At 35.9% G+C, this 10,465-nt stretch overlaps 1 protein-coding gene across 6 annotated transcripts in view; it reads left to right on the forward strand.

The window, feature by feature from the left end:
- The window catches only part of LOC113497880 (facilitated trehalose transporter Tret1), a 54,520-nt gene extending 44,278 nt beyond the window's left edge, over positions 1-10,242 (forward strand). For 4 of the 6 annotated variants that reach the window (XM_026877679.1, XM_026877669.1, XM_026877688.1 and 1 more), the window contains exons 2-3: positions 6,885-6,996; positions 7,552-10,242. In XM_026877679.1, coding sequence (XP_026733480.1) covers positions 6,885-6,996; positions 7,552-8,906 — 1,467 coding nt within the window. In that variant the 3' untranslated portion in view covers positions 8,907-10,242. Of the gene's footprint in view, positions 1-719; positions 870-5,751; positions 6,013-6,884; positions 6,997-7,551 lie in introns of those variants that run through there. The other 2 variants (XM_026877650.1, XM_026877658.1) reach the window with 2 other exon arrangements.
- Positions 10,243-10,465: the final 223 nt, after the last annotated feature.

Here is a 10,465-nt window from a genome sequence, read left to right on the forward strand (position 1 = left end):
GATGTTAACATTAATTCAGAGCACAATTTTATGCACCTAGTTGTTTATGTAAGACGCTCTGATTTTGTAGATCATAATAGAATGTAAGTTGTTACACAAAAAGTGTAGGACAATGTAAATGAATTTATTGTGGTTTGTTCTTTCGAGAGCCACTAATCTATGTTCTTTCTAACCCCCAACGCGAAAAGGGGCGTGTTATAAGATTGACAGTTCTCTCTGTCCGGCTGTGGCATTATATCTCCTTAATGGATTGAGCGATTTCAATTGAGAAAATGTGATATGGAAAACCGATTGTCAAGTATGTTTTGTGTATTTCACAAATCTCCGTATTTGAAAAAGATGATTTATTATGTTGGACACTCATTATCGGCCTAGCCTTTTCCCAACTATGTTGGGGTCGGCTTCTAGAATATTGGTCCCTGTCGGGGGTTATAAATTTTTGGGGTATATAGAACGTTGCGAATAATTTCAGTTGGCATAAGGACAAAAAAATATCGCATGACTTAACAGTCATAATATTGTTGTTTAAAGATATCTGCTATCAGTTATCATGGAGGCTTCTTGTCTACGTAATATTCCATCAAAGAGATTACATTTGAGAAAAATGACAAGATTATATTGAATGCAAATCTGATTTACTCTTTATTTTCTAAACATTTCTCTGCATTCGGTTGTCAATATTGTGTTCAGTTTTTTAATCATTTTTTTTTATTTTGTGATTGGTTTTTGTCGAAATGTTTGGGTCAGGTTTCGGTACTTCGTTTGCTTTCCTGAGTGTCCCGGCATTTGGACCGGGGTTAGCGACAGGAGTGTTAATGTCGAATATTGTGACGTCAGTCGCCACTGCAGCTGGGAGGACCTCGTATTATGTAAATATACAAAAATCTATCTTATTAACTTTGTGTGTAAGTTGAGAATCTAGTGGCATGAGAGCAGTTTTATTTTGTTCATGTAAGTACTTAAGGTACGTACTAGATGAGAGAAAATACGTAACTTTATTTATTTTTTGGTAAAAATGTATTGTTCTTTATGTCATAGTGGCTGACTTTCTCTTAGCTTTGCTACTAGTTTAAAAAGGCACAACTTAGATGCTAGATATTTATAATGATATTATGTCTAGACAAGTCACCTAAGGAATGTAATAGGTTTTGTCTCAGGTTTGGTTTAATTTTTAAATAAATTATCCAGTATCTACCGTTTCTTTACGCGTATCTACATAAAAATATATTTAAAACAGTCTGTATCTTTTTAAAAATAAATGTATTACAGACAACATTTTAAACAAATTCGATCGTATATCTTCATTCGGCCTGAGTGCTTGTCTATGTTAAGATAAATGATTATCTCATCTCAAAGGTTTATAACAAAGCTTTACTCAGTTTGAGTAACAACATAACATAATACTTATAAATATTATGTTTGGACATTTTTAGACAAATAAGGTAACAGCGACTTTAGTCAGATATCTAAATCCTAGTTTCCTCTGTACCAGCAAATTGCTCTGATCACAAAGCGATTGACTTTTAATTTATTAAATTGATATCGTCGATTATTTAATAGAACACAAATTTTCTTATTACGAGGAAACACTGTCACGTGAATTGAAACGGTTTTAAGATTAATCTGAAGATTTGTTAATCATTTAATTCGACTGTATAAAAAAGTCATGTTACACCGGACCGTCGCAAAATTAAAAGATTTTTTTTTAATTAGTCAATGATACATCTCGTTCATTATCATCATCTTAGCGTTTTCCAAACTATGTTGGAGCCGACTTTCAGCTCAACCGGTCGGAGCGACTGCTTATCTGCCCTCCTCCCGATTACCTAGGCAACACGATTGGTTGATTTATCTAGGCTGTCAGAGTTTCTAGCTTTTATACAGTGTTAATAACAGCCGGCCTTCCGAAACATACTGAGATAGTCACGTACCGACCGTATCAAGCGTAGCTTAACCTGTGATATATCAACTTATGCAGCTGTAACCTAGCCACGATACAATTAACGATAAATAAAACCGTTTATGACATAATATATTACGTTATCAAAAATCAATAGAAAGCGCCATTAAAACGTCATTTCACATTTATGTGAAAAGATAAGTACATATTAGTATCTAAATAGGTATTATAAACAACGCCAACATTCCACTAAACCCAGTTATTTAAAACATTACGAATGGATTAACATTTTGATTTAATCTTATCTGCAATACAATTTTACAATAGGTAAGTATTGTAGTTTAACTTTATCACAACACTAGCTGTTGCCCGCGACTTCGTCCGCGTGGTTAGAAGATATAAGTTATGATTTATACCCGCCCTGTTTTTTCCACATTTTCCATTGTATCTTCTCTCCTTTTAGTCGCACCGTGGTGTTATGTAGCCTAAAACCTTCCTCGATGAATGATCTATACAACTCAAAAATAAATTTTCAATTTGAACCAGTAGTTTTTGAGATTAGCGCGTTCAAACAAACAAACAAACAAACTCTTCAGCTTTATATATTAGTAATATAGACTCATAACAGAGAGCGGATCTTGTTATCAGCTATCGTTCATCGTCTACTTATTATGTCAGGAGTAAAATGATAAAACTATCGTGTGAGAGTGTTAAAGCTCCTAGTAACAGTGAGATACAGATTAGATTAGTATAAATATCTGATAGTGTAGACTAATGACCACGAAGAAGGGGAATTTATATGCGGGCAAAAAAATGACATTCATTTAAAAAAATAGCTCTCTTAATCATTCTACTATTTAGTGACTCGCGCTTACTATAAGTTACTGTTGCTGTTTGGAGTCAAGCGAGACATACTGACTCCCTTCCACAATGGCAAAATTCCTGTTACCAGTAAAAACTTATAGAAAAGAAACGTAGAAAGCCTTAACAAACCTCTTATACAGGGTGGCGATCTCGATCTCACGGACAAGACGCGTGAAAACCCCGGATTTTAAAAGCCTGGAAATTTCATATGTAAGTTGGTTTTAACCACGCCAGTTGATTCGTCGGTTCGTTTAACTATGTGAAACCCGAACCACAATTTAAGTGAATCCTCTAGACGCTCTTCCTTCCCTGAAACTAGGACAAAACTGGACTGATCGGGACGAATGGCAACTTTACTTTTAACTTAACTTAACTTAAAGTAAGGCATAAATTATTAATCAATGCTATTACTTTGGGGGAAGTGTGACTGAGTTTAGACGGACGCGGTGTCCTGATTGAAAGATTAAACAACACATACATGTGGCCCCGCACTATATTTTCATAACAGCATTGTGTAAGGAGTATCATATGGCGTATCTGTTATTGGACTTGATAACTGTGCATTAGGTTTTTACAGTTATACCTACCAATAATGTAAATTATCTGTAATAACACAAATGAATTCGGGTTGTTGTATATGTCAAGTATTTATGTATTTATATTCTTCTTATCGATATCACTTCGATATATTTCCTAGTACAGTACTTATCTAATGTTTGAGTAAAATAATCGAGAACAATAGAATCTAGACTATTTAAATGCGTTTGTTATTAAAATATGATTCTCATGACACACAAATTATTGGCGTTTTCCTATTAATCATACCGCTCTTTGTTTGGTTAAGTTTCGTTAAGATATTAAAAATTAACGTTAGTATTTCATACAGCGTGCAGAGTTGTAAAAAAATATGAAACGGAACTCTACTTAAAGGACAATTTCCCACGACTTAACGTCATTTAATGATTGAGAGAAAATCAGATTTAAAAACGATTTTGACGAAGTTTAAGTTTTAATATGTGAGAATTAATTGAGTAGACTTCGTTGTGTTTGTGAGTTCAGTAATACAGTAGCTATTATACTCATCGCAAAATCAAGGAACAAAGCAAGAAATCTACTCAATATTACACATCACCAGCACGAAAATCTCCCACAACTGGGCACAGGCCTCTTCACATATAGGGACGGTTTGAGCCATAGATCACCACGCTAGATCACGGCAAATTGTCGATTTAAGCTTTCCATATTTAAAAGCCATTATTTCTCACAATGTTTTTCTTTACGTTTGTCAGTAGCATCTTTAAATAACTAAGAATAATATACAATTCTACATTATCGCTTCACTTAACAAGTTTCTTTCAATCTAGAAGCAGTTCTATACAGTTTCCGTTAAGACATCTGATCTCTACTTGCAATTATACCATCGCAGTACCGTACCTAATGTCTTATGAGAGAAACACATTAAAATATCTAAGAAGTTGCAACAGTCCAGCTAACGGCTTTACCTCGATCACTCGGAACATTGTAAAATGTAATTGCAAAGCATCTACAAGATAATTATAAGTTGCTTAGAAAGGAGGATTTCCTCAATAAAGTTCCCGAGTTAACAAGCTAGTCTTAAAGTTAAACATCAATTTGTTTAAGAAGTTAATAATTGTTTTACCTATAGTCGATTAATATCATTTTTTCGTCTAAATCCATTTTGATACTAATATTTGTGTTAGATCTAAGCCAAATTTGTATTTGTCTGTTGTACATAAGTGAGCAAGCTTGTGCTTAGGATAATTACTGAAATGACTTTATAAACGCGCCAACTTATCTACAAAATATACACAAATTTAATATAACATAACAACAACTTGTTGACGCACAAACTCTCTAGGAAACTAGCTCCGAATGCTCCGATAATGCATTGTTTTGCCATATTTTCTGCGAAACTGAAAGATGAATCGTCATTCCACGAGTAATATGTGTAATACAACTAAGTAAGAAAGTCCTTGTATCCATGAATATGCATATCATATTGAGGCGTTGTAATTTTGCCGCATCATTATAATTGACCAAGAATCGAGGGTCATGCAATGCCAATGTCAAGTACGTTCGTGAACCTCTAATGCATGTTATTATTGACATGGTTTGCTGTCGTAATCATAGAAAAAATGTTGACTGAGTAATTGAAGTGGTAAACCTAGCAAAGGTACACTGCAGTGACAAAAAATAGCCACTTAAAATGAATTAAATGCTTTTTAAATCGGTAGGATATACCTAGTTAAATGGACAATCAGATTTTTAAAATAGAACTGTAAAAAATGTAGTAAAATTACACGTTTACCATGTCCAATAAATATTACCCCTCAGTATTTGTTGGCAGCATAAATATTCAAATATTATTATTTTTTCGCACAAATTGTACGCGAAAACTGACCATGAGACTAGTCTATAATAGCTGTAATCTTCAGTACAAAAGACTTGAACCATTTCGAAATATTACTGTACACATAAAACAACAATAACAAAAGAAGACAATTATGTATGCAAGACGAGTATCAGCTATAACTAGCACTCCATTTAGAAACATAATGATTAGAGCTAGGTATTGCATACATAATAACTGAACTGACCGTCTTGTAAAAACAATTTGATGGGTGATCAGGAGTATAAATAATTATGATTAACGACCTGCATGTTTACACTGTTTCTTATTACTAAGTAAATTAATTAATGCAGTGCCAAGGTACACGATCCGGAACGCGCCTTGCATTTTACAGCGAGCAATTTATCATAAAGGTAATTTGCTAAGCCTTTTACAAAGTAGGCGAACTAAGTAGAAATTAATAGCAAATAAAATAATGGATTGGAAATACAAAAATAAAGTTGTAGTATAGTATGGAATCACCATAAAAAAGAGCCATAAAATAAACATAATCAAAATACACTCACGATATATATTTTTCTCCAAACTGACTTGCAACACTGACTCCAACTGTCACTTGGAAATGACATGTCAACTTGAAAATAAATACGTCAGCTGTTCAGTGATTCGTCGTTCGCGTAGATAAGTCTTGTAAACAATAACATTATTCTTCGTAAAGGCCTAGGCCGTAGTTGTGTACTTAGTTAAACAATAATCCTTCAAAATTCCGCTCAAAATGAGGTCGTCGCTGTACAGACGCAGGGGTAGCGACCCTGAAAGGGAACCGCTGTTGGCGGCATTACCTGCATCCGGATTCCATAATAGTTTTCAAGATGTGGTAATTGTTTACTTTTTTAATTATTTGCATTTTTAATGCGTCCTCATTGTTTTATTACGCGTTAACACGACGTCACTCTATTGTGAACGATAAGTACTTTCTGGTTTGGCGGTAATCGAAAAGTTGATCATTTTACCCTCAAGTTTTTTATTTTCATTCTTCAATGATGTATACAATTGCCAAGTATTTACATAGCCTTGCCATTGCCGTTATACGGGCGATTTCGTGTTTGTATATCACAATTACTGGAAACCTACTTTCAGAGCATTTTTTTTTACATTCAATTATCAATGATACCTGCTTTGCTGGCATTATGGACCGTTTCTGCGAATGTTGTTTTCTCGTTATCAATATTCGCTTTTATATTAGTATCAATAATGTCATATTGTTATCATACATTGTCTTATAATTGTTTATTTTTTTTTCAATTTACTTTTATCTGAAATGTAAAAGACAGTGTGTGATCACAATCATCATCAGTTCAATGTAATATTCTACATTTTTTATTTAAACAAGCATCTGTAATAAGGTTTCCTTGCTTTACTTTGTGGCATTATTAAGTCTTAAAACCACTGAAGTCGCCTCATTGAGGCATACAAATTGTTACGGATGGAATTGTTGTATAGAAACATTCAATAGTTAAAACTATGTTATTTTCGCGTTGGTAAAAGTTCATTTGAACAAGTGTGTGTAAAGTTCTTACCTACTGTAGCTGCTCGTAGTCTCATCACAACATTTTTTTATTGTAGAAATTAAATGAGACTTTAGCCTCATAGCATTCTATTCTCCCAGTTACCTTAATACCCGAAATTGTAATTATTGTAAAAAAATATATTCGAACAATGCCTCAATGTCTTGTGTATTGTTTCCAGCGTGCAGACGTCAACGGCGGGATGGCAGACATGGGCGTGTCACAGGCGGAGCTGGTGGAGCAGCGAGGAGAGGGGGGCCGCAAGCTGCCGCAGTATATAGCTGCACTGTCCGGTAATAACCAAACTCAGTTAATGAAACAAAATATAACTTAAAAAGTAAAGTCGCGTAATTCAATATTGATACGCTAGATGTCGCTCACGTCATCGTGAGACGTACCAAGTTTAGCGGAATGGTTTGACCTCAAAACATGATAATATGTATAACAATAGCATAATTTAAACATATATAAAGTTATAGTTATTTTATTACCATTATTTTTCCTCGAATATTTTTTTCTATACTAAATATTATCTGAGTAGCTTAAGAAGGTTCTAGTAAACACTGTCATCTATATTGATCTGTTAGCACTAGTACTTATGATAATTACCGACAGCCGGCCGGTGTGCAGGTGTTATGTTATTCTCATCGTAATTATCGACATAATATGTAATAGCACCTACTCGTATATGCATTTTGTATAGTGTCTACATTCAGTTTAATATGTAAACTGGTTTTAAAACTGGAAGTTGAAATAAAAAAATGTTTACTTTTTTGCAATATCTTCGACTTAAATCAATAATTCAAATTGGACACAAATTAATTCGAACAATGATATTATGATTCCAGCTACGTTGGGAGCGCTAGCAGCTGGTTCCATGCTTGGTTGGTCCGCGCCAGTGATGGTGAAGCTAACAGACAACAGCACCTCTGACTACGACTTCCCCGTGTCAGTGGCGCAGGGCGACTGGATCTCCTCCATCATCAACCTCGGAGCCGCCTTCATCTGCTTCCCCATCGGCCTCGTCATGGACATGATCGGACGTAAGAAGACCATGTTGCTTCTCGTAGCGCCCTTCACGCTAGGCTGGCTGCTCATCACCTTCGGGAGCAGTGTCGGCATGCTGATCGCCGGCAGGTTCATCACAGGTGTCGCCGGCGGAGCCTTCTGCGTCACAGCCCCCGCCTACACCAGCGAGATAGCCCAGGACTCCATCAGAGGAACTCTAGGAAGCTACTTCCAATTGATGATAACCATCGGTATTCTCTTCGCCTACGCTGTCGGAGGCTACACAAGCGTTTTCGTCTTTAACATCCTCTGTACCTGTATCCCGATTGTTTTCGGTATCGTCTTCTTCTTCATGCCCGAAAGTCCTAACTTCTTGGTCGTGAAAGGCAGGAATGACGAAGCGAGAGAAGCGCTGATCAAGCTCCGCGGCAGCAGCTACGACGTCGACTACGAACTGAGCAACCTGAAGGCCAAAGCTGAAGAATCCCAGAGGAACAAGGTATCTTACCTGTCTGCTATTAAACAGAAGACTGCTCTGAAGGCTATCCTCATCTGCTACGCTCTGATGTTGTTCCAACAGCTGTCTGGTATCAACGCTGTGATCTTCAACGCCTCTCAAATCTTCGCTGACGCTGGAGCGACTATCCCGTCCACTATTTCCACCATCATCATTGGTGTGATCCAGGTGGTCGCCACATTCATCTCCAGTTTGGTTGTAGACAAGCTCGGCAGGCGTATCCTGTTACTCCTGTCTGCCCTGGTCATGTGCTTGTGTTCCACTGCTCTGGGAGTGTACTTCTTCCTGCAACAGACTCACGGAGCTGACGCAGACATCGTTCAGAACATCTCATGGCTGCCTCTTGTGTCTCTGTCCTTATTCTTCATCGCGTTCTCCCTTGGTTTCGGACCCATCCCTTGGATGATGGCCGGTGAACTCTGCCAGATCGACATCAAGGCATTCGTCGGCTCGACAGCTGGTACACTCAACTGGCTGCTTAGTTTTACGGTGACCAGCACCTTCAACTCGCTGAACACAGCGATAGGAGCCGGTCAGGTGTTCTGGCTGTTCGCCGGTATCATGCTCGTAGGGTTCGTGTTCATCTTCTTCGTCGTCCCCGAGACGAAAGGAAAGAGCGTCGACGAAATCCAAGTCATGCTAGGCGGCCGGCCCGCCCAGAGAACCGAAGAGAAATAAGGAACACAGACTGACGTACATCACATAGTATTTTTGTACTGAGACTGGCACAGTCTGCGTGTCACAGTGCTTCGGTATAAGCAATATTATAATTGTATAGAACCAAAGAGTTACGATGCATCTACTAGATGTACCGATATAGATTATGCGCTGCGCTGTAAACTATTTATTAAAATTTGTTATTGAATTTATAATTATTTTCAGTCACTGAGGCAGCTTGTACGAATTTTATAGGTGCATACGATATAACTGTAGTTAGTGTACACTTCCAGAAGGAATTAACGCGATGAACATGGTAACAATAATAGATGTTAATGTTAGTTAAGTGTGTGTATACTCCGGGTTCCGTACCTGAAGTTGTAGTCCGGTAGTTCAAAATATCAATATCGTAGTACCTAATGTAACTATTGGAAAGTGTAATTTAAATCGGGTGTATTGCAATGATGAATGTGGAATGGCATAAGAGTGCAGTGATCGGAACTCTCGGATTACCTATGTAGCGTTGAGTAACGTTTGTTCATTGATCATCACACGCTATATAACAAAATAATTTTACTTACAAATACAGCAACAGTCAATAGAACATTATTAGATTTCGAGAGACACTCAAATCTTTAAGAAATAGTATATATTGTTTTTATTGTTGAATGTATTTTACAGTAAGATTATTTTGTTCTGTGCATATAGCTAATGTTATGCCCAGTCTGTTCAGGCCAAAAGGGAAAATTGTAGATATTAAATCACAAAACATTTAGAATAAAGAGAACTGCTTGCCATTGTCAAGTCTTATATCTGATTGCCATAATGTTGATATTATTATACATTTTACAACTGTATATATTTGCTAACATATACATGTAGGAAAACAAATACAAATGTGGGATTAGTGAAATTTTTTGCGAGCAATTTGCTAATTTAATTATTTTTTCTATTTATTTATTATAATTTAATAGACAGTTTTGTTGGTTTTGCTCAATTATCAGGATTTAAATGAATTTGGAATTATATGAAATGTTTACAGAGATTTTTTAGGATTTATTGAATGCATTTATTTATTGGATTAAATTAAACTAATTATTGTTATACGAATATTTGTTTATTAAGTTTACATGCTAATGAGTATGGTCATATACATACTTGCATATTTTTGTGGATATGAAATAGTTAATGTTCCTAACTATTGAGTTGTAAGGGTCAGCCAATTGAGATATGCCTACTTAAAGTTTTTATCATGACCTTCGTTTTGTCTCGCATATTGTAAGAATAATGTGGTTGTATATATTGTTACTAGAATAAGTTTTATAGAGATAATAAATGTGGAAAATATTTACTAAAATATTTTTTTCTTACCTATTTTTATCCTTATAAAATTAAATTTAATTATTGTATCGCTGGACTTTGAAATTCAAGACGCATGTACCAAGACACCCTCAGTCTCCAAAGAAGCTTTTGGAATTTCGTAGTGGTTTTTATGTGAAAGAGTACAAGCAACGTCATAAACCCGTATTTAAAATATTCGGCAATATGATAACCTAAGTACAACAAACAAACGGCTACCG

This window comes from Trichoplusia ni, chromosome 1, assembly GCF_003590095.1.
Source record: "Trichoplusia ni isolate ovarian cell line Hi5 chromosome 1, tn1, whole genome shotgun sequence".
Classification (NCBI taxonomy): Eukaryota; Metazoa; Arthropoda; class Insecta; order Lepidoptera; family Noctuidae; genus Trichoplusia; species Trichoplusia ni.